Source organism: Brachionichthys hirsutus, chromosome 17 (genome assembly GCF_040956055.1).
Source record: "Brachionichthys hirsutus isolate HB-005 chromosome 17, CSIRO-AGI_Bhir_v1, whole genome shotgun sequence".
In the NCBI taxonomy this organism is placed as follows: Eukaryota; Metazoa; Chordata; class Actinopteri; order Lophiiformes; family Brachionichthyidae; genus Brachionichthys; species Brachionichthys hirsutus.
In genome coordinates, this window is record NC_090913.1 from 11,521,779 (window position 1) to 11,546,503 (window position 24,725).

At 48.5% G+C, this 24,725-nt stretch overlaps 1 protein-coding gene across 1 annotated transcript; it reads left to right on the forward strand.

The window, feature by feature from the left end:
• Window positions 1-277: 277 nt before the first annotated feature.
• myo15ab (myosin XVAb) lies at window positions 278-24,060 on the forward strand. The gene is given in 73 exon segments (XM_068751063.1): window positions 278-2,176; window positions 2,264-2,374; window positions 2,472-2,789; window positions 2,895-3,092; window positions 3,248-3,480; window positions 3,848-4,241; window positions 4,420-4,502; window positions 4,883-4,946; window positions 5,047-5,156; window positions 5,468-5,542; window positions 5,668-5,758; window positions 5,855-5,860; window positions 5,957-6,060; window positions 6,696-6,759; window positions 7,078-7,191; window positions 7,660-7,821; window positions 7,916-8,029; window positions 8,129-8,187; window positions 8,487-8,610; window positions 8,708-8,803; window positions 8,934-9,065; window positions 9,609-9,734; window positions 9,845-9,922; window positions 10,080-10,231; window positions 10,348-10,393; window positions 10,501-10,625; window positions 11,036-11,153; window positions 11,246-11,421; window positions 12,036-12,131; window positions 12,259-12,307; window positions 12,343-12,424; window positions 12,705-12,835; window positions 12,923-13,018; window positions 13,248-13,376; window positions 13,471-13,577; window positions 13,706-13,884; window positions 13,968-14,040; window positions 14,108-14,299; window positions 14,442-14,503; window positions 14,579-14,652; window positions 15,446-15,554; window positions 15,632-15,700; window positions 15,792-15,856; window positions 15,944-16,263; window positions 16,520-16,581; window positions 16,661-16,756; window positions 16,916-16,979; window positions 17,070-17,163; window positions 17,307-17,424; window positions 17,749-17,864; window positions 17,952-18,011; window positions 18,171-18,246; window positions 18,341-18,456; window positions 18,532-18,650; window positions 18,883-19,024; window positions 19,261-19,372; window positions 19,461-19,535; window positions 19,692-19,897; window positions 19,979-20,097; window positions 20,265-20,334; window positions 20,415-20,487; window positions 20,603-20,676; window positions 21,049-21,131; window positions 21,217-21,347; window positions 21,427-21,521; window positions 21,814-21,891; window positions 21,967-22,063; window positions 22,618-22,778; window positions 22,867-23,000; window positions 23,197-23,330; window positions 23,510-23,643; window positions 23,741-23,881; window positions 23,959-24,060. Coding segments are annotated over 73 exon segments (10,287 nt in total).
• Window positions 24,061-24,725: the final 665 nt, after the last annotated feature.

The following is a 24,725-nucleotide window of genomic DNA, read 5'->3' on the forward strand; positions in this document are numbered from 1 at the left end:
AGCCAGTCGCCCATTTGGAGCAAGAGAGATGCGTGGCCCACCCGCCCCTTCCCTCTCTCCTGGTTATGCCTCGCCCCCTCTCTCTCCACAGCTAAGTAGAAGACCCTCTCCTTCTCCTGCCCCATCTCATCGCAGTATATCTCCTGCAGGACCCCGGCCTACGCAATCATCTCCTACCCTCTCTCGCCGTTCAACTCGGCTGCTCAGGGACCCCACACCATTGGCCCGACCCAGGATGGGACGAAACATCCCTTTAGGTACTGTCCGGCCCTCGCCCATGGGTCTCAGGGGGCGCCCTGTGCCTCCACCGACCCAGAATGTGCATCCTTTCCGTACTTCCTCCATTCGAAGCAATAGGTCTTCAGTTCTCACAGTGGATTCCCTCCATTCCTCCCCCTTTCAGTCTCCTATGATCCACCGTGCCCCCCTAAGGAGGAAAGAATCTGGTCGATTTCCTCCTCGCCCTTTGGCCAGAGGACGTCCCCTCGTTGCCCGGCGGTCTACAAGAAGGATGCCTCCTGCTTCTCCACAGCCGTCCCTGAAACACATGTCACATCCTGCATCCCCACGTCTCTCTCCTCGACTTCCACCTACCGGTGCTGATTTTCCGGAACCTTACGTAACCGATCCTTACGCTGCACCTTACTTTGAGCAGTCGCATCCGCTTGTTGCCCCCTCTTCTCCCATGCTATCTGGTGCTTTACAGAATCGATCTATACGACAGGCTTCCTTCACGTCCTCCCTCGGCCCACATCCAGCCCAGGCGGTGTGCGTGAGTGACATGGGTGTTGAATATTTTGAACCCTATAGTCCCTCATCTCCATTACTTTCTGCTGCGATGGAAAACCAGGCGATGCAGAATGCGTCCTATGTGTCCTCGCTGCAAAGGCCGATGTCCCCTTATGAACATCCTCTGCCTCCATCTCCAATGCTGTCTCGAGCTTTACACAACGAAGCCCTCACAGGAGCGTCCTATGTGTCCTCGCTGCAAAGGCCGATGTCCCCTTATGAACATCCTCTGCCTCCATCTCCAATGCTGTCTCGAGCTTTACACAACCAGGCAGTCACAGGAGCGTCCTATGCATCTCCTCTTCAGAGGCCTGAGTCCCCGTCTGTACCGTCATCTCCAATGCTGTCTCGAGCTTTACAAAACCAAGACGTCACAGGAGCGTCCTATGTCTCCTCGTTGCAAAGGCCGATGTCCCCTTATGAACAGCCTATGCCTCCATCTCCAATGCTGTCTCGAGCTTTACAAAACCAAGACGTCACAGGAGCGTCCTATGTCTCCTCGCTGCAAAGGCCGATGTCCCCTTATGAACAGCCTATGCCTCCATCTCCAATGCTGTCTCGAGCTTTACAAAACCAAGACGTCACAGGAGCGTCCTATGTGTCCTCGCTGCAAAGGCCGATGTCCCCTTATGAACAGCCTATGCCTCCATCTCCAATGCTGTCTCGAGCTTTACAAAACCAAGATGTCACAGGAGCGTCCTATGTGTCCTCGCTGCAAAGGCCGATGTCCCCTTATGAACAGCCTATTCCTCCATCTCCAATGCTGTCTCGAGCTTTACACAACGAAGCCGTCACAGGAGCGTCCTACGCGTCTCCTATGCAACGGCCTCAGTCCCCGTATGCCCCGTCCGTACCATCATCTCCAATGCTCTCAGGAGCCATGAGACATGGCGCGGCTCTAAGAGGAATGGCTTCTTATCAGGCTCCACAGCTACGTTCGCCATATGGACCAACTGTCATTACGCCGTACGATCATGTCTCTGAGCCTGGCCCAGCACCGCTGCTTCACGACGCTCTGCAGAACCGGTCCAACGTGCAGAATGTCACAGGTTTAAGATCCCCCTTGGTTCAACGGCGCAACTCTTACATACCGGCTGGACCTCAGCTCCACAGCGCTCTTCAACAGAACCCAAACCTCCGGCAAGCTTCCTACCAGACGCCGATGCAACTCGGGCGGTCCCCGTACGGACCCCCGCCGCCCACTTCACCGATGTTGGGAAACGCCCTGCAGAACCCACAGCTGATGCAGGCGTCCTACAGGCTGCCAGACGGATCCTTCGTGTCGCCATATGCAGCCTCACGTTCCTCACCGTTGCTCGGACACGCCTTACAGAACCAACAAGTCCGTGGAGCCTCGTACGTCTTACCCGATGGATCAGTTATCAGGGTATGAATACAAGGAACATGGCAAAAATAAATACACATGTAAAACAAAAATGATTTTACCATGACCCTCCTCTCTATCCTAACTCAGGATCCACGTATGCCCCAGTCTCCTAACCTTTCCAAAGCTCTTCTGAACCAGAATGTCAGGGCCGCCTCGTATACGCTCCCTGACGGCACCATTATAGGCCCGAGACAGCAAGTAACCACAACGCACAATTCCTCATTTACTTCCAGAGTACCCCTTGTTGTAGCTTTTATATTTGATTATTATATTTGTCTTGCTTTGTCTCTTTCAGCAACCCATTTCCCCAAACCTGGCTAAGGCCCTGAATAACCCAGCGCTGCGAGAAGCCTCCTATGCTCTCCCCGATGGTACCATTGTGATTGACCCTAATAAACAGAAGTCCCCAAACCTTGCTGCGGCACTTCAGAATCCTTACCTGAAAAATGCATCTTACACCCTGCCTGATGGGACGATCATCATCGATCCGCGGAAACCTGTCTCTCCAAGCCTCGCCGGCGCGCTTCAAAACTCTGCCCTGCGAGACGCCTCCTTCACGCTTCCAGAAGGAGTTCATAACCCCAACATACCCATGTCACCAAACCTGGCTCAGGTAAGCTATGGATTCTTTTTAAATGTTTCTCCTCAGACTATCTGAACCTTTGTGCACGTGTTTTAAATCTACTGGCAAGTACTTGAATTGTGTTGTAACACTCAGGCCCTCAGTAACCCAGCTTTGAAAGGAGCTTCATACACCTTACCAGATGGGACAATTATAGTGGACCCAAGGAAACCAAAGAGCCCCAACCTAGCAGCGGCCCTTCAGAATCCCTACCTGAAGGGTGTGTCCTACACTCTGCCTGACGGGACCATCATCATCGACCCACGAAAACCCCTTGGCCCTGACCTATCTAAAGTGTGTAAACTTGCCTTCATTAATCTTTGTTTGAATATTTTTGCTTGAATATGTTTTTTTACTGCTCTGATCCCTGTATTTCTTTAAAAATCAAACTCGGCATTGAGCACATTGAATCGTGGCCTTGAATAACAAGCAGCTGTCTTCCTCTGCAGGCTCTTACAAATGAGAATCTTCGTAAAGCGTCGTACCGTCTTCCTGATGGAACCCTGGTCGTCCCCGGCCAGAAACCCAACCTTACGTCAGCCCTGAGGCGGAATCAAGCGATTCGGTCGACGGGTCTCTATCAGTTGTCGGAGAACTCTGGTCTGTCGGGGGTGCCGAAACCCACCCCTCCCAAACTTACCTCTGCACTGCGGAAAGAGGACCTTCAAGGTCTCCGTTACAGGTAGGGGACCTTCAGGGAATGACGATGGCTTGTCCTTCCTGTGGTTTCTCACTCTAATTCTTGAGTTAGACGCAAACGAATGAAAGGAGACCCAAAGAGGAGCCAAAATCTGTTGAGTGTTTGATGACTGTTTTGTTCTATCTTAGAACATAATGACTATTAAGCAGTCTGCAAATAGCTCGACTTGTTTCGTTCACTCACTTTGTCCTGGATTCACTCGAGCAATAAATCCCTCCCGGCTCCCTCTGTTTTGTCTCTTTACCTTTTTATTTCTTAAACAGATCGGGAATGTACAAAAAATGTTTTTATGTCATGCAACATCGTGTTGCATGTCTTTAATTGAAAAGAACCGTTCCTTGCTACACAGGTTGCCGGATGGCTCTGTACTCACACGCCGGTTCCATAACCCGCAACTGTCCGAGGCCATCCTGAACCAGAAGCTGCGCTACGCCTCGTACAGGGTGCCGACGGGCCTGCAGGGGGAGGACAATCGCTACGCTTTGATCCCCCCCTACGGGCCGCGCTCAGGACACTGGGCCGACAACGCACATGGAGGAGGGGATGGAGGAGAAGACGTTTGGGCAGCTGAGAAGGTTTTACCGCACGGGACGGTCCAGAATCTGTCAAAGTGGTCCATGTACAGGGAAGATGGTGTGTTAGATGGATACTCACCCGCACCTCGAGTCGCAGGCGGAAGGCCTCAGGAAACAGACTGGAATCCTGACAGAGAGCGAGTACCCGGTCAATCCTGGTATGACAAGGTAGCTAGTGGGTCTGGGATAAGAAAGTCATGCACGTTATTTAAGCATGACTGTGACTGTGTAGCATAAAGCTACATTATTAAATTATTTCAGCATCCCTCAAGATTCGACCATATTTCATGACATTGGTGAACTAATTACATACCGTTTGTGTGTGTGTGTGTGTGTGTGCAACCAGATCTACTCCATCCTCAGTATGCCTACAACAGGCCACAGGGTGAAGCGCTGGGCGGAGGGAATGGAGGACATGACGCAGCTGCCGTAAGCAGAATTCAGTGTTAACAAGCAGCCTCGCGGCTCATCTAGTCGTGTGACACCGTGTGGAGTTGCTCCAATGTCGAGCAGCACAGCTTATTTCCGTGTGCCGGTATAGCCTCTCAGTCTGGCGTGCGAGTGTGTTAGTTTGATGGGGTAAGTGTTTTATTAAAATGCACCAGTAGATCTGTCGAACCATCAACGCATAACGCCCAGACGAAGATAATTCTGCTTCAACTGAGAAACAGGAAAAACTTTCTGATGTCTGTTTATGTAACTTTCATACATCTTGAATGTCATTGAAACATAATCAATACTGGATGTCAAACTGAGTGTGGGACTATGTGCTCTGTAAAAGTGTGTGTGTGTGTTCTGTTTAATTATAGGGAGCTGAATGAGACCACAGTTCTGATGAACCTGAAGAAGCGCTACGACCAGGAACATGTTTATGTATGGGTGATGTGCAATATGCAAAGCAGATAGCTCACTTCATCAAAATGTCAGGGGCCGCCGTCCTTGTCCTTTCTTCATCTGTTTTTCTTCCACACAGACCTACATAGGGAGCATCCTCGTGTCCGTCAACCCGTACAAGCTGCTCAACATTTATGGCACGGACATGGTGCTTCAGTATTCAGGCCGCGGCCGGTGCGACAACCCTCCGTAAGACACGAGTGTGTAGTAACGCGTCCGGAAAAGATCTCAAATGCAGTATTTGCTAAACAAAACTTTGTGCACACATCGATATTATATATTTTGGGCATTGTTGTTTCTTTAGTCTTTGTGTGTACTACATCTGCCTGCATACACTCTGTCATAAGCTGATCTTAGAGACATTTTGGTGGCCAATAAAGGTGTAAATGCCAGATATCTGAGGTCTTACTAAGACGCTCCTTTCACACCACTCTGCACACACACACACACACACACACAGGTGCTTTTATTTCACTACAACTTGTTTTGATGTGTTGCAGTCATCTTTTTGCCATTGCTAATATCTCCTATACAACCATGATGGATGCCAAAAAGGACCAGTGTATTGTGATCAGGTACGAAAGGCTGCGATCAATATCCAGATCTAGCATATACTGTGTCATCAAAGTCTCAACACCATCTTCATACAGAAAACTGAAGCGGTGTAAGTGACTCGGGTGAACTGCGTTTGCTCTTGCAGTGGAGAGAGCGGCTCAGGAAAGACGGAAGCTACAAAGCTGATCCTGCGTTACCTGACAGCCATACATCACAAGTGCAATGTCGCACAACAGGTGAATACTGCATGCTAACAACTAGTCTATACTCGTTTAGAATAACACTGATTGTATTCCTTTATATCTCTCTTCTTCTCTTGCTTTGCTCATCAGATAGAGGTAAAGTCTTCCTTCCCTTGTTTTTGCTGTCATGGCAACCACAATTGCTCATTGAACGTGGCCATTGTGACATTTCTTCCTGTGATGATTGGGCAGATCCTCGAGGCCACACCCCTGTTGGAGTCTTTTGGGAATGCCAAAACAGTGCGAAACGACAACTCTTCCCGCTTTGGCAAATACACGCAGATCTACATGGAGGAGTGAGCACTGATGGTTATCGTACGCAACAACAGTTCTGTGATCTCAGCCAGAGCGCAGATGAGCTGCAAAGTATTTCCCTAATTTAGAGGCCGTCGGATCACAAGATGTGATTTTAAAACTCAAAAAATAACAGAAGAAATTCCCTCCGTGCATTAATTTGCTGCTTAAATCTTTTTTGACAAGCAATTTTGTTTTAAGTGTTGAATCAATTAATTGCGTATTTTTATTTTGTCTGCAGCACATTTGGAACTCCACTAATGAATTTAGAAACCTTCATCAGGAATGCAACAGTCAGCATTTTGAGCATAAAAATATTTTTAATCCGAAAAATCTTTCACCATCCGAATTTTCACCTTTTAAATATTAAAAAAAATATTTTCATACCCAGCTTGTACTGCTTTAGAATAGCAAGTATTGTGTAAGCGGGTCAATGAGAGGGCAGAGCAATTGTAGTTTTTTCAGACACACACACACACACACTGGACTGAGTGCAGAATATGCTAACATGAGCAGGTGAGCCCTGAGACTGAGATGATCCGAGCACATTACGGATGGAGGACCTGTTACCAAACGCTGCTGTGTGTGTGTGTGTGTGTGTGTGTGTGTGTGTGTGTGTGTGTGTGTCTTTTACAAGGGGCGTGATCAGCGGTGCCATAACGTCTCAGTACCTGTTGGAGAGGTCCCGCATTGTCTTTCAGGTGAAAAACACAAGCTCTCATGTAGTCACACACAAACGCAGTAAATCAGGCTGGAGTCGTCTTACCGCTGAGTCATGGTTAGAACGAGGTCAAACATGTTGGACCGGCCTCATCACTCATTCATCCGGGGATGCATCTAAAGAAAAACGTTACCCAACCAAGCACACGCTGTTTATGATGATGAATGTTTGTTTTTAAAATGAAAAACAACAAAATTGTAACAATTCTTAGACCTTTTTGTCTGGCGACAGTGTAGAATAGTTAATGTGTGTGTGAGATAGTTAATTGATTGCGTGTCGATTGCTTGTTCATCCACAGGCCAAATCAGAGAGGAACTATCACATCTTCTATGAGATGTTGGCAGGCCTTCCTCCTACGGAGAAGCACGCTCTCTATCTGCAAGAGGCTGAGACGTACTATTATCTGAATCAGGTGCTGAGAAAGTCAAACACTCCTCACACACACACACACACACAGATGAGGAGGGGTTCGTTATTGCATTCGATTTCAGTCACATTAACAAATTAGATGTCTTTTTTTTTTTTTTGGTGATATTCCACCAAGTGATTCATGGTAGAAACATGAAACTCGCTGTGGTGCTAAATGCCTGGACTTTTTGTGTCTGAGAGACATTTTGTGGTGAATGTTCACTGCCCTCTGCGGTTGGAAGTGAGGTTATGTTACACATCCGGAGATGTGTTAGTATTCTGATGCACACGTCACTGCATCAAGGTGAGACATTTAGCCCCTGGAGGAGCAGAAGAAGAAAAAAACACAGACTTTCAGCTGCTGATAAGTCAAGATTGAATTGGAGCTGTGATTAAACGGGCTGAGGCTATTGTGTTACTGCTGATAATAGTGTGTGCGTGTGTGTGTGTGTGTGTGTCTACATGAGGACAGGGAGGAGATTGCACCATAGAGGGTAAAGACGACGGGGAGGACTTCAGACGTCTTCTGAATGCCATGGACATCCTCTGTTTCACGCCAGAGGAGCAGAACGGCATCTACAGACTGCTCTCCTCCGTCCTCCATCTGGGAAACGTCTACTTCCAGCCACACCAGGTCGCTCTGTCTCACACACACACACAGAGCCTGCAAACGATAATGATGATATCAATAGATGATGGCAATAATGCGGGAGTGTGCGTCTCTGCAGGCTGAGGGCGTGGAGGTTGCGTTGGTGGTGAGCGCGCGGGAGATCCGAGTGGTCGCTGAACTGCTGCAGGTGTCACCTGAGGCGCTGCAGAAATCCGTCACCTTCAAAATGACAGTGAGAGAGCGCCGGTCCACGCACATCCAATAATAGTGTTAATATCCTGACAACTGAGGAACAGCGTTAGCTAACAGATGCATGTGACCCCCCCCCCAGGATACAATAAGAGAGAAGATCTTCACTCCGCTCACAGTGGAGAGTGCTGTGGACGCCAGGTGAGTGAGGAAAAGGCTGCTCAGAACAGCCTGAGGTAAAAGCCTCTGGGATCACACGGTGTTGCTTTTGGCTTTTGGCTTTTCAACATCCTCTTCTTTAACCCTGCTCTAATATTCTATCTGGAAACGACTGAGAGGGCGAAAAAGCCTCTTTGATATTCCCTTCCAATCTTTGGTAGAGGCATGTGAGGACAGAGGATGTCAGGGCTGGGGGGGAGTTTTTTTTTTTCAGATGTCCTCTGTTTCCATAGGAACCGGTTTTCTGTTTCCATAGAAACCTTATTGTGTGTCTTTCGTAGAGATGCCATTGCCAAGATTCTGTACTCGCTGCTGTTTAGTTGGCTGACAGAGCGCATCAACGGACGCGTCTACCCGCGCAACGAGGCCCTTTCCATATCCATACTGGATATATATGGATTTGAGGTCAGGCTGAGCTCAGTGATGATGACGATGATGATGATGATGATGATGATGCTAATGCATGGGAGTTGACCCAATGTCTCCGCTTGCTGCCCTCCAGGAGTTGCAGGTGAACAGTTTTGAGCAGCTGTGCATCAACTACGCCAATGAAACCTTGCAGTCCTTCTTTAACAAGGTCGTCTTCCAGGAGGAGCAGGTCGGGGAAAGCACGAGCTCACACTATTATAGTTTTAGTTTCCACCCACGGATGTCAAAAAGCAGCCTAAATTAAAGAAAAACGCTTAAGACAAGTAAGTGCAGTCTTTTTTTCTGTGCTACATGCGTAGGAGGAATACATGCGGGAGCAGATCCCGTGGCAGCAGCAGCCGTTCAGCCACAACCAGGCCTGTCTTGACCTCATTGCCTCTAAGCCTCATGGGATACTGCGAATACTGGACGACCAGTGCGGTTTTCCTCAGGTGCATGAACACCTGCTGAACTAACGTCTTCACCTTTAGTTAGTTTAGTAAACGCATCCAGTTGATTTATATGCATTCTATTTAATGAAAGTAAAGGTTGTTTATAATCTATTACTCCGTTTAAAACCTTTTCCGAGTCCAAAGGGATCCAAACAGCCTCAACAGACGCCTGTGAAGTTAGCTCGGATTACAAGAAACTTCTGTGATTTCGTTGCTTTGTGAAAAAGGCAACAGCTGACGATGAGTCATGTTTCCCAATATTTCATACCTTGAGTGTTAGAAGACACACACAAAAAACAAATCTCACTTATTGAATCGCTCATGAACCAGGACGCTGAAGTGCGTTCCAGCCGGATCAATAGAAACTATTCCCCGCGTTCCCTTAACAGCCTCCCTGCTGTTATCATCATACCGAGATAAATGCGTTATGGAGTGTCTCTGACGCTCAAAGTGAAATATGAACACGCTCCAGCAACGTGTGTGGGTGCTGTTCAGATCGAGGCTCACCAATATTAATGATTAATTGTCTCTGATCATCACTAGGCAACAGACCACACCTTCCTTCAGAAGTGCCACTATCATCACGCAGACGATCCGCTCTACGCCAGGCCAAAGATGCCGCTGCCAGAGTTCACCCTGAAGCACTATGCAGGAAGGGTCACATACCAGGTGCCTGTCTGTCTGTCTGTCTGCCTGTCTTTCTGCATAGACATACTTTGTCCACTGTTAATTAATACTTTATTGAATGTCATTAAACTTGGGATTGATTTTTGGTGCAGGTGCACAGATTTTTGGATAAGAACTTCGACATGGTTCGCCAGGATGTTTTAGACCTCTTCATCAAAAGCAAGAACAAAGTAAGAGGAATAACCACTAGTCTCATTTCTGGATTGTTCCTTTTCCTATTAAAGTTGAACAACGGTACTTATTTACATTTAAATGTCCTAATTGTTCATCATCATGTTGCACTGCAGCGAGTATTTTTGTGATGTCTCTATTTGTGTGTGCGCGTAGACGGTGTCCAGCCTCTTCTTGAAGCACTCGGAGTCTGCGGCGCAGCAGCGGTCTAACGTGCGGCGCAGCAGCGCGGCTCGCCGTCTACAGTCCGGCACAGTCGGCGCAAAGTTCCAGAGCAGCCTGCAGGAGCTGCTGGAAAAGATGCAGAGGTCTGAGGGGAGCGACACGCGTTTAAACCTCTCCTCCGACCTGTCTTGACGTGTTTGTCTTTGTCTCCTGCAGCGCACCAAACCATTCATTCATTCATCCATTCATTTGTTCTCAGGTGTAACCCTTATTTTGTGCGATGCATCAAGCCAAACCATCACAAGGTATTCTAGCAAGTTGGATGCAGAGTCCAGGTTTGCAGTGGTTTAATGTGTTTTGTAAATATTTAGTTGATGTATGTGTGTTGTGTGTGTGATTTCCTGTTCTATAGGAGCCAGGAGTGTTTGACATGGAGCTGATCACCACTCAGCTACATTACTCTGGCATCATGGAGACCATCCATATCAGGAAGGAGGGCTATCCGATCAGATTCCGCTTCCAGAGCTTCCTATCAAGGTTGGTTGCGTGCCAGTCTGTGCAGATCTGAGGGGAAGCGAAAGCTCTAATTGGACCATTCGAGCTTAAGTATGCATACCAGCTTCTCGATCAGCTTTCATCTCCAAAAAGTCTTAGAATAATTGCCATTTTCTGGCGGAAACACAATTTGCACACCAATGGTGCCATCTGGTACTTGGTGGCTCCTGCAGTAGGAAAGTGGCTGAAACTAATTGATCTCGCAGCACCTCTGATCGCTGGCTGATTCAGAGTATTACGCAGTATTTCACAGTCAATTATACTCACACATGGTCCACTAAATATAAGCAAATACTTACCCACCAAGAATCTAAATGAGCTTCACAGATCCGTGCACACTGGCGTGTTGTGGCTGAACGTTGAGTTTAGAATGCATGCATGTGGTCACACAGGTACAAAGCCCTGCTCTGCCTGCGGGACCTTCCGCCTGCAGATGGAGAAAATTGTGTCGCCATGCTTCACAAACTGTCTCCAGTCAAGCTGGGCTCGTACCAGCTGGGCGTCAGTAAGGTGAGTAACGTGCACAGGTTGAGCAGAGTGAGGTCACGCGAATCACGATTATTAAATACGTGTGTTTTAATTTAGATTTGTGCATGTGTTAGATTTTCCTGAAAGAGGAGCTGTATCAGCTGCTGGAGGGGAAGCGTGACCGCGTGCTCCACGTCGCTGCCATGACGCTGCAGAGATATACCCGCATGTGTTTTGTGCGTAAGAACTTTATCAAGTTCCGACGGTGTGTGGTCTGCTTTGAAGCCCGCTGCAGAGGCTACCTGGCCAGGTAACGTTTCACCCAAGGTCGAACGACCTCGACACATTTTTGGCTCGTAGGTTTACTGACTCGTGACCCATTTAAATCAGGCGCGCCGTCTTGCCAAGGTCTGGAGTATCAGCCTCCAGCTTAGGCTCTGGTGTTTGGATTCCAGCCCGGTACTGCAGGTCAAAGCTTATCACGGCCAATCGGCTTCTTTTGTCCTTGATGCGAGGAGACGGGGGTCAGAGGATTCAGGCTGTGATCATCCATCCATCCATCATCCATGCCGGTTTTAATTTGAATGTATTAAGATTCACGCACTGATTTAATGAGGACATTAAAATAGCGCTAAACCGCTAAGGTCGGACGTTTAATCTGTAATCTTATTTCAGGGATCATTGGTAGCAACTTGATGAATGTAAGGAAATGACCCACCTGCACCTTAAATATTACTAACTCCATTTCAATCAGTCCGTCAGATCTTTTCCCTCTTGGTAGAGATTGTGATTGAAGGTCGTGTGTCCCGCGCAACAGAACAATGAGGCGGTGACGGGGAGGAATGTCGTGTAATTCCAATGACGTCTTCGTTTCTCTCTAATCCGTTGCTGTAAATGTTTAATTAAATCCATCTTCCCAAACAGAAAGAACGTTGCGCTGAGGAGGAAGTGCCTGGTCAGGTTCCGCTCCGCCGTGCTTCTCGTCGTCAATCGCCAGCGTTACATGAGGGTATGCACGCTGTGTTGGTGTGTGAGCGTGGGGAACTCCTGGAGGATGTGTGTGTGGAAAAACAAACCAGAGAGGCGAATGTGTGACGTTTAATGCTGTCGTCTTTTTTGTCAGACAGTGCTGGAGCCTGCAAGGAAGGCAGAGGAGGTGAGTGGAGGAGATGGAGGAGAGGCAGAAGAGATGAAGAGTGTGTAGCATAAATGTGTGTGTGTGTGTGTGTAGGATCGCGTCAATAGAGAACTGGTCAATGTGACAACGCTGCCTATCCCCGCTGAGCTGGCAGCCTTGCTACAGGCAGTGTCAGGTGAGCGCGCACACACACACGCACACACACGCACACACACGCACACACACACTCACACACTCACACTGATCTGCAGTCAGCCAGTTCTATAAATAAAGTCAGACAACTCCAACTACTTGGAGGGTGGTGTCTAAGCTCCAGCCTCATCACTCATCACGGATATGTTGACATAGTTATTGGGGGATGATGAGCCCACATCTGGGACCCTTTTAATGGCTATTCCTCTTCCTGTGTGTGTGTGTGCGTGTGCGCGTGTGTGTGTGCGTGTGTGTGTGTACAGGCGGTGCAGAGCTTCATTCTGACTGCTTGGCAGTGGTTCAGGCTCCTAAGGTCCAGATTGACCCCCAGCTGACTCTGCCCCTGGACGTCAACAACTACCTCATGACACACTACATCAGGGCCATATTTAGGGTACACACACACACACACACACACACACAGAGACGACACAGCGTGGATTAAAACACAGCTTATTTGTTGTGGGTGTGCTCCCCCTAGGAGCCGTTGTTTGGGATGCTGACAGCCCCGCTGGAGGATGCCCTGATTCGGATGGATGTGGAGCTAAAGCGAGGAGCTGTGAACGTTTTTGTTCTGGTACATGATGCGTTTAATGACGCTGGGAAACTCTAGCATTCAGATTTGTGTCAGCAAATCAAACCCAGATGAATAAGAATGGCGTGTAGTCGGGAAGCTGAGAAATTGATTTGATGAAATATGAGTCAGTTATTGAAGTACTTTTCATGACATTATTGTGTTGTAATAATTAGAATGCTGAGACTCTCTAGGAAAGCTTGCGAGGTGACAGAATGCCTTGTTTCACTAGATACTCAGATTTATGGGCGATCCGAACTTGAATGGCGCTCAGGAGAATCTGTTTGGGAACTACATCATCCAAAGAGGACTGGCCAATCCCAGCCTCCGAGATGAGATCCTGGCCCAGTTAGCCAATCAGGTGAGCTTGTTCTTCCAGTCTGTGGAAGAGGCATCCAAGCCCAAGTCACGCTTTTTATTATTATGTATTATGATTGTCTGCTCTTGTCCATCAGGTGTGGAGAAATCCCAACATTTTGAATTCGGAGCGTGGTTGGCTCCTCCTCTCCTCGTGTCTCTCTGCCTTTCTGCCCTCTCAAAGACTGGCTAAGCACCTCCTGAAGTAAGAAACAGTTACACGTCATCGTTCTTTACGTGGAAAGTGATTGATTATATTGAATCATGACTTGTATCTACTCCCTTCGCCCCGGCGTCGTTTTGCACGCCTGTTTTTTTTGCCTGTCGTTGCAGGTTTGTGTCCGACTACGGGCCGGAGGGCTACAACTGTGTGTGTCAGCGCCGTCTGCTTCAGGCTCTCCAGCGACTCAACGTCGGGCCAGAGTACGTGCGAACGTACCCGCCGTGTCTACTGGAGTGGACCGCCAATCGCAAGAGAGCGCACACCGTTCTGCACACGCACTGCTTCGATGGTGAGGACGCTCGAGCTATGCGAGGAGGAGCGGTCGGAGAGGGGAGGCGACTTATAAGGTTTGATTTGTCTTTTCTCCTGCAGGCGTGTCTTTGCTGTGTCCTCTACACTCCTGGACGACAGGCGAAGAAATGGCCAACGACATCCTGCAGCACAGGTTTCATCTGACTCTGAATCCCGAGTGGAATGAATGCATGAGTCTTTCTGTTTTCATGTTTGTGCAGGGGCGTGGCGGAGGGCCGTCGAGGCTGGTCGGTGCTGCTGAAGGAGCCGGCGCAGTGGGTTGAGCTGGAGGGCTCGGACTACGTCCTGGACCTGATGTCGGACCTGGAGCTTCCTGCTGACTTCCCCAAACGCAGCAGCTACTTCATCATCTCTGCGCAGGAACCGACCAGAGTGCGGCCCAATGCCAGCATGTGAGACCGATTAGCGCCATAGATCAATGCTTTTATATCATTTGATTAATATAGGAGGAGTTTGAGGCTACCCTGACAGAAGCTAGTTGCACCCCTCTAAACCTCGTAGCTGAATTCGTTTAACAACTGCTTGTTTCTTTAGAAGCCTGTTGGGGGGCGGGGTTTATATGACCGATGACGTCGTGTATCCAGCCGGCTCCGATGGTAAATAAAACGAAACGTTAACATATATTGATTGTGATTCCCGTGAACGTGACGTGCCCTCCTGTCTCCTCACAGAGTTCGAGCCTCAGAGGGGAATGGACCAATACCTCGACAGCCTGTTTGACCCGGCGCTGTCCGACAGGAGCGGAGTACGTCACGATTGTCCGCACCTGCCCGGTTGCCCTATGTCACCGTTGTTACGGAAAGCAGCTGCAGCCCTGCACCGTTCACGGCCTTCACCAAGCCGGCGGCGATCTCCCGGTTCGACGTGAACGTTAGCCCTGCTATCGGATGCAGTTGACAGGAATTAGCATGTATCGGCAGTGTTCTACAGACCTGTCCCGCCCGGCAACCTCTTAGGTTTCCCAGTTACCGCAGCTGTCAGAGCCGCCGGGTCAGCAGAATGATTTCCCACCCAGGCAACGCAGGGCTCTGCTTACCAGGAACTGACACTCTGGCAAATGAAGGGCTTACTATTTAATGAGACATGACTCACACACACAGTCCTATGGATTTATGGGTCAGTGACTGACTCCTGATTGGATGACAGTAGCAGGGAATTCCTCTGACCGCACAGTCAAGAAGTGGATTGATTATTTATTGAGCTAAGGAAGACAATTTTATTTTATTTATTCATACAATACTCCATTTGTCTTTTGTCAAAAATATATACCAGAAATTTTCCTGAACTTAACAAATTCTTGAGTTGTCAAAACTTTAATTTAAAATCTAACAAATGAGAATATTGGATTTTTGAGCTTAAAATATCAGATTCAAATATCTGATTGATCCGCTAACACTATTGATTTGATATCAGCACCGCTTTTCAAGTCCACTTATGTTTAATAGTTGATTCTCAAAAGTATTTCTTGAACTGCATTTGTGTTTCTTGTAGTTTATGTCATATTCTCTTTGATGTCGTTTTATCTGACTGTCTCACAGGAAGCAGAATCAGCTGCAGAACTGTCCAGCAGGATGAAGGGCGCTGGGGGCGTCGGCGTAGCGTGGCAGCAGCAAGGAGCATCGACTGGCCCCCCACCTCCACCCGGTGGTCAGTCAGAGATCTCAGAACTTTCTACAGCTCGCATGTTAACATTTGACCATGTATGTGTGTCGCTGTCTCCGCAGCGGTGAGAGTCCTTCCCGTGGGAGGTGTCATGTCTCCTCCTGTCGCCGCCGTGGCACCTGCAGCACCTGGTTTGTATACAAAGACACCTCCTCAGACATAATCCGTATTCATCGCCCCCCCCCCCCCTGCTTACCTCGTTTTTCCTCCTCTTTCCTGCAGATGCCCAGCGGGATGTTGTGGCCCAGCAGCAGGCGGCTATCGTGAACCAGCAGGCCATCATTATGGTGAACTCCCCATCTGGACCCGCAGCTGTTCAGCTTCTCCCCTCGGGTCTGTTTTTGGAAGTAACACGCCATCTTCTTGCTTCACAGGCTCAACAGATGACCATGCAGGCCATGGCCAACACCCCGATGTCAAGTCCCCCCACCTCCCCGATCACAAGCCCTCCCATGAGCCCTCTTCCGTACCACCCCCCCTATGTCCCCTACTCTGTTATACCCCCTAGTCCATATGCCAACATCCCACCCAGCCCCTATGCTAACTTCAGCCCCTCGTCCTACGCTGCTGCAAACATCACGCCCAGCCCCTATCCTCCCGCTCAACAGCAACAAACTCCATCGCAGCCTGAAGTTCAGCCTCCCACTGAGCCCACAGGTCAGCCCCGGACCCCCCGCCCTGACCCCAAACCTCAGCTTAGCTCTAAAATCACAGAGCCCGCAAAGGCTAAAGCTAACTCTCCTGCTCAGGTCAGTGACTCTGGTCCACGGTAGATTATAATGACCTGCTTTTATTGCATGACAGACAGTTTGGTAATTGTTGTAGACGCCAACCACAACAAGAAATGCTTTCCAAGGAGAAGCCGTGATTCCAAATCACTTGAGACGGAATGTGCGAAAACTGTCCTCCATCTCTGTGTGACTCTTTCAGGTTCAGTCAGGTAAGGACAGCGTTCCTCGGAGGAAGGCTCCGGGCATTCCCATAAACAAGGACGCGCCAGTCAGGAAGTTTGGTAAGAGAGAGAGAACAAGTCCCTATTGTTGAAGCTCTTGGGAGAGATTTAAGCTTTATCGGCTTGTTGTGTTGCGCAGCACCAGTCAGGACCTCTCCGCTGCCCCCCACTGGAGAGGCGGTGAAGTACTCCTCTCGGTCTGCCGATCGCATCACCCCCAGCCAAGACATCCAAGGTATCTGGAGCTAGAAAGAAATGTATAGTGGCTCATTGAACAGATGTATAATCATCTCTAAAACATATCGGTCCACAGGAAGTCAGAAATATTGTGTGAAGCATTGATAAAAAAAAAGAGGGATAATTAATAATCAATTCATAAATGTTATTCTTGAAGAAATCATCCGAAGGTACAACTCACCGCCGCCTCCAGCAGAGGTGCTGCTGCAGCCTGGCAAGGGGTGAGCACTCATACACACACACACACACACACACACACACACACACACCTACACACGTGATTGATGCAGGCACTTTTTGCACATATTCAGCAGACCAGAGGGAAAGTTTAAGAAGAAGCAAAGCCCTCGGGATGAAGCTTTACAGATTCTGAAACCTCAGATGGACAACCCTCCAGCTCCACAGGTAAACACACACACACACACACACACACACACCTTCAAAATGCTGGAATACACAGTCGCGGGGCAGAAGAGGTGTTCAAGAAGCACGTTGTATTTATAATGTGCTGGAAACCGGTCATGTCGCATGTTTGTGTCTCTCTCTAGCCCAAACGTCCCGTTGCACCCTCGCCATCTGCGTCTGCCATGAAAGAGGCGGGATTCAAACCCACCAAGAGCACAAAGACGAGAGCGCCTGATCGTCCTCTCCCCGTACCTCCTCCAGGTACTCACGCCTGCTAAAAGCAGATCCTCCTCCTCTTTTTGACAGCAAACCCCATTCAGTGGCAGCTGTCTGTCAAGTTCAGGGAAAGGCCTGATCCATGAAATTACCTGCTGAGATGTTCGACTGGTGCGTGTCCTGCAGCCTCCAACCTGAACGTAGGAGAGAACAAACCCCCAGACAAAAAAAAAAACATGAACTTCTCAGCAATAGACCTCATTAATGTTTATTTATATGCCAAACAATAGCATGGATCAGGACGTTAGAGGCCCTTCAGCAGGCACACCTGTCCTGTAATAGTGACGAAATGCGACTTGTGTGGTGCAGTTTCTCGAGAGCTTCCTGTAGAGACGGAGACGATCCAGACCCAGCTTCACCAGAGCATCAATGAGGAGCACTACACCTACACCAACGTTCCCTGGAGGCTGTACCTCAGGAAGGAGGTCTGTACAAGCGGATCTACTGAATCCAGAGGAAGGAAGGACGGCTTCTGTTTCTGCTCTGTAATAGTTGACGCTTTACTTTTACAGGTATTCTATCCCAAAGACAGCTTCAACCATCCTCTGGTGCTGGACCTCATTTTAAAACAGGTAACGGAAGTGATGTTTGCTAGTGACGCAGGATGAAAGGAAACAGGATGGTCGTATACGAGTCTTTGTTCTCGTCTTGCGTCTTCATTTCACCGCTCACCTGAAATGAATGCTGCCGCTCCTCTGCCGTCCTCTCGTCTGTCCCCTTGTCTCCTGCAGATAGTGAATGACACCCTGTCGGAGGCGTGTGTTCGCATCACGCAGGATGAAAGGCAGAAAATGAAAGCTCTTTTCGGTAGTCTTTCTGTTCTTTTTAGACCGTGCGCTCCGACGCAAAGGCCGCTCTGTGACATTCATGAGCCGCTCTGTCTTGTCCGCGTGGGTGACAGTTAAATACGGGGTCGAACAGAACATGGATCCTGTGGATGAGCACGTGAAGAAAACCATCGTCGCCGCAGCGAGGGAAACCTGGGAAATATACTTCTCCCGGCTGTTCCCCGCTTCGGTGAGGAAGGACACGGAGCAGGATGGATGAGTGGAATGTGTTGTTTTTGTTAACCCTCTGTGTGTTTGCACGCAGGGCAGCGTAGGAACAGGCGTTCAGGTGCTGTCGGTGTCCCACAGCGGAATAAAGCTGCTGAAGATGGTGAAAAGCAGCGCTGCAGCGCCGGACTACTTCAGAGTGCTGCGACCCTACACGTACGTTTACGAGATTACCACAGTTCATTTTATCTTCATATATGTGCATTTTGCACACAAATCCTGGAGCCAGGTGAGTCGGAAGTTACCAAAACACATTCAGAAGTGCAACCTCATCGGGCGATGAGTTTCGTATTTGTGCTCTCGCTACTGACTGACTTCCTTTTGGTCGTATTTGAAGGCTTGTTTACTTCCACTGGTCCTGTTTTGCTGCTGAAATGTCTTTCTTCAGCTACGCAGACATCCTGTTTGTAACCATCCCATCTGAAAACATGCTGGAGTTCAATCTGACCAACGAGAAGCTGATCCTGTTCTCGGCCAAGGCGCCCCAAGTCAAACACCTCATAGACGCCTTCATTAATGAGATCAAAAAGGTGCACACACACACACACACACAGCTAATTGGTGCCAGTGGACTGATGCCGCTATAGAAATGACATTATTTAGAAATTAGAATAAAGCATCAAGTGTCAAAAACATATATTAGATTTGAGAAAAGTCGGTAAATGAAGCGGTAGTGGATGCGTTGAGGCTAAACTTCAGTCCGGCGCAGTAAACGCAGAAAGCGTCGCGGCCTGTGTCGGTGTGAGAGCGTCCGTGTGCCTTGCAGGACTCGGACTACGTGATCGCAGAGCGTAACTTTGTGACGGACGATCGCTCCATGCTCGGCTTTCACAAAGGAGACATCATCAGACTGCAGGTTATGGACGGACTGGAGAAGGGTAAGACACCGGGGCGGGGGGGGGGGTTCTTATGAGTGAGTGTGTGATCCCTGAAGGTGTGTTTGTTTCGTGTCTGCGCGTCCTCCAGGCTACAGCTACGGCTGTGTGGTGAAGAAGAAGGTGGTGTTTTTAGAAGAGCTCAAAAGAGAGACTTCAGACTTTGGTGAGTGACTGTTGATAACCTTAAAGGCCTTAAAGTTTTCAAATGATCAATCAAAGTGTCCAGCTTTGATAGATTTGCTAACTTTGATTGTGGAGGTGTGGTGCCCACAGCGCTCCTTGAGTTTATTTTGGAAGCTCTCTTCTCCGTGCTTTTCAGGTTGGAAGTTCGGTGCTGTGTTCGGCCGCTCCGCTGCTTTTCCAGGGGAGTGCGTCCATCCGATCGCTCCTCCCGACTTCCTCTCGCTGCCACTGGAACGCAAGGCAGAGCCCCGAGGGGGGGTGGGGCAGTTCGCCGTGTCCTCAGCCGTCGCTGTGGCCGTGGCGTCCACCATGGCCGCACACGAGATAGATCAAACCATCGAGGTGCACAAGCGCCGCCCACGGGCAGGACTTGTCTTTTCTTTTTCCGTCAGTGTCAGGTCATTGTCGACCTTTGGCTTTCAGAGGGTTTCCATTGACGGCTTTCCTGATGGTGATTTGGACGAGAGGATGCTGCAGGACAGCAAATACGACATGCTGGAGTTTGCCCAGAAGTACTTCAGACAAGGAAGCAAAGGGAAAGGGTGAGGCGAAGACAGACAAGCAAAATGCAATTAGTTATTCGTTTAGTAGTAAGAATTATTGAACTACAAGCATTTAGAATTAAAGAATCACCTTCAGCAACAACACACGACATCTATTGATGCATCCGAGTTTTATTGAACGCGTTCTGATCTGGCTTTATTCTCAGAGATTCCCTGAAGAGCAAAAGTAAAACCAGAGACTCCCCGGAGCCCATCGGCATGATCAAGTTCTCCAAGGTGGTTAAACCGAACGCATCTTCATCTCGACAGAACGCCGTATTGTTTTTGTGTGTGAATGATTTCTTTTTTCTTCACAGTCTCCTCTGACCGAGTCTCTGATCGAGTTTACCGACCCGGCCATGAACAGAGTGGCAGCTGATCTCTTCCTCTGTGAGCTTCCCCCCCCCCCCCCCCCTCTAAGGACATCATCACATTGCATTGTCATCAATCATATAGAATATTTTGTTTTGTGTGTGCGTATCTCCTGATTGTGTATTTTGTGCAGCCGTGATGCGGTTCATGGGTGACGCTCCGTTAAGAGGATCAACGGAACAGGAAGTGGTCAGCACCTTCCTGAAGGTAAAGGTTAGGGGCTTGAAGGTGTGGTTTTTTGTTGTTTTTTATCGGTTTTTATTTGACCGGTTTCCATGGTTACGTAGGTTCGGACTCATTCTGCACGTGGGATTTGTCTCGAACTCCAAATACAATTCAATATTATCACAGGAAACTTTATATAGAATTCTTCCATGAAGTAAAGCGTTGCCTTTTGATTTTATCCATTTTTAGTATTTATTTATTTATCTGTAATTAACAGGAACAACTTGCAGAATTTATTTCTTCGGTGAAGCACAGCTGCAGTGGGAGATTCTTAGTATTTTACTCTACTTTTCCTTGGCCGTCCTTTTCTTTTTGATGTTTATAACGCGTGTGTTTGTTTGCCCCCCCCCTCAGCTCATAGGAGAGTTTACCTTGATGAGGGATGAAGCTTACTGCCAGGTGCTCAAGCAGCTTACCGCAAACACCAGCTCCAAACCGTAAGTCTCCGTTAACGCATTAAGAGCAGCCGGACGGACTCTGCCTGTAATCCTGAGCGTGTCTGTGGACTCCTGTGTGGCGCAGCGATGGCTGCCAGCGAGGCTGGAGGCTGCTCTACATCCTGACGGCTTTCTATCGCTGCTCTGAAGTCCTCAAGCCCTTCCTGCACAAACACCTGCAGCAGGCCTTCCGCTGCGCCGGGCCGCAGTATCAGGGTAAACACGCACACACACACACACACACACACAACCTGCCGCGTGCGTTACCAAAGCCTCCGGCGTTTCCTTTGAACAGGCATCGCTAAAGCGTGTGAGCAGAATCTGAAGAAAACGTTCCAGTATGGCGGCCGCATCGTTCCACCCAACAGCATGGAGCTGAAGGCGATGATGGTCAGTTTGATTGGATAGAACTAATGACACCCAAAGTGTAAAGGTCCGTGACTCATCAGTGTCCGATGCAGGTAAAAAAGTCACATTACCTAGCAACGGTCGTTATGCAGAAGAGATGTCTGTTTTACGGAATATATTAAATAATGAAAGGAGAAACTGTGCAAACTCCATACAGAAAGGAATCGACTCCAGAACCTTCTTGCCTTGAGTCAACAGCGCTACTCACTGCGCCACCGCCCCGCCCAGTGTTCAGTATATATTACAAAAAAATGTGCGTTTGTGTTTTTCTCAGGCAGGACGTAGTTCAAAACGTCAGCTGTTTCTCTTTCCTGGAGGCGTCGAACGTCACGTGAAAATCAAAACCTGCTCTGTGAGTGTCCGCCCGCCGTGGGAAGTGGCCAGCGCCGGCGCCCGGGAGGTAACGACAGTGTGCTGCCTTTGTCAGGTCGCCCTGGAGGTGATAGAGGAACTGTGTTATGAGATGGGTCTGCACCGACTGGAGGCCGTGGAGGAATACGCCATATTTCTGGTCACCAACAGAGGTTTGCTCGGAGGCAGACGCACTTCAGACACGGCATCAGTGGGCAAACTCTTCCTACTAGTGACGCAGGTCCACCCAGAGGTCACATGACACTGCTCTCTGGTGTCTAGTGTCATCCTTTAATTACAACATTTATCGACTATGATCGATGCGTTTTTGATCCACAGGAGAACACACAGGCGACCGCATGCTTGCAGTTCCTCATTCATGTGTAATTATAATTAACGCTGATGTTTGGTCATAGCTTGTTGACTCGCTGAGGCGTTCACACAGGAAGATTTGAATCTCGTCTGCTCTTTGTTACTCTAAACATAAATATGACGAAAGGATGTACGTTTTTTTTTTTTTTACTTTCTCGCTTCAACATGAGAAGCAGATGTTCCCTTTGTTGTTTCAATTATTTCCATTTACTTTGTTGTTTCCCTGGAAATGTAATTTTAAGGTGAGTTTGGAGGCCGTATCTCCAAACATGTCTCTCACCAAATCCACCGTTTCACACAGTTTTAATGAATGCTCTGTGTGAGAAATAGAAGCTAACGTTGGGGGTGTGTGCAGGTCAGAATGTGCGCCCGCTGAACAGGAACGAGTACATCCTGGATGTCGCCGCAGAAGCCGAGTTAGTTGATGCCGACTACAGTTTCTGGTTCAGACGGGTCATCTGGACTCAACCCCTCAAGTTCGAGAACGAGCTCTGTGTCGCCATGCATTATAACCAGGTACAGCAGATAACGCTTCACACTCGCACGGCAGGTGCGACCTGCGTGTGTCATGTGAATGCGCCTCTGTTTTTTTATGTGTATTCAGATCCTTCCAGACCACCGTAAAGGCCTGCTGAACGTCCTTCCACATGGAAAAGTGAGCGACCAGCAGTTCCACCAGCTCTCCAAGCTAGCAGCGTTGCAGCACAGAGCCAAAGACATCGTCTTCATCCCCAGCATGTGAGACAAATGGCTGAGGTGTTCCTCTCTCAGTCGCCGAGCACCAGCGGTTCTATCTCGCTCCTCATTTAAAGCACCTATTCTCAATCTTCCAGGAGGCTGTTTTTCTGAAGTTTAAAGCTCCTTTCAGGCTCAGACTGTTAATTTATCTCTTCCTTCCCACGTCTTTTCATATTCCTCGTTTTCTCTCCTCCAGACATGAATTATCCGAGTACATCGCCGCACCTCTGTTCAAAAAGCAGCCGCCCCAGCAGTGGGTTACCATGGTGACGCAGCACATGCAGCAAGTGCAGGTCCTGAACCCGCACCAGGCCAGAGCGCAGTTTCTGGGTAAGATGCATGTTGGAGGTCCCTACAGGTAGAAACTGTGATCTTGGTAGGCCGACATCCGGCCAGAGTTGACCTCGCCCAATGTCAGGCGTCTCGCCCAATGTCAGGCGGGATGCAGAAGGTGGGTGGAGGAGCAGATAACGTGCGCTCACTCTTGTTAACGGTGTTTCTGTGTGCAGGCCTGGTCAGCGCTTTCCCCATGTTCGGTTCGTCCTTCTTCTACATCCACAGCAGCAGCTCCACCACCTTCTACGCCCCCTGCATTGTCGCCGTCAATCAGCATGGCCTCCATTTTCTGCATAAAAATACGCATGTAAAGGAGCACGCATCACAGCACTGATATAATTCATCTCGTCGTGCCTGAAGCGCACATCTTCAGAGACGGCTAACGATTGGTCTCTGTGGTGCAGGAGCTGACGGCGGCGGTCCCCCTGGTGGAGGTGCAGTCCAGCCGCACCCAGAGGCCCACTGCTGGCACAAGTTATCCATATGTAGACCTAACCCTGGGGAACATGAACACCCGGCGGGTCGTTCAGCTTCAGCTGGAGCAGGTATGACACAAATAACCAGGACAGTCGGTCGGTCGGCGGCGGCGGTGTCCTTACTCTGTTTTGGTTTCTGCCCACAGGGTCTGGAGTTGTGTCGCGTCATCGCCATGCAGGTGGAAAACATGATGTCCGTGCACGATAAGCGACTTACTCTCCCACCCAGCGAAATCACCATGTTGTAACACTTGCTGGTGTGTGCTTGTAGTCACACATACTCATACGAACATGATCATACACGAGGAAAACCCTCATCTGTGGCCTACCTCCTCTTGCACTGTATATTTGAAATGTATTTTTATTTATTTTGCAGCACTAACTGAACATCCATCCACAAGACATCATGTTTGTTTCAGGTTTACACCTAATGTCTGTATAGTTTTCATGTGTACATAAGCTAAGAGGAACCATCAGAGGTCTGAGCCTCGTCATTATCTGATTTTATAAATTGTATTTTGCATTTTTTTTACTGAAAATGTTTACTGTCGAATTGCTGTTAGTGTAAAAACTTGTTTGCAATCAATATTAATGCATCAGCCTCCTTGTTTTGCAAAGAATATTTGATCAAAATAAAATGTGCAAACTGAGATATGAGCCATTCCACAGTGATCAAATTGATGATGCAAAGATGTTGTATGAATATGTATCAGTTTGAAATGTTGGAATTAAATGCTTACATGGGGTTTTACTATGGTTGCCTCGAAGCCTGATTATTATGTTACTTATTGTTGCCTTATTATTTTTGTTTATGGCCCAATATTGAGTGGGTTTTGTAAAATTTAGAAATATAAATATGGTTTCCACTATCAAAACGTGTTTATAAATACGAGTTGATTATAAATATATTTTT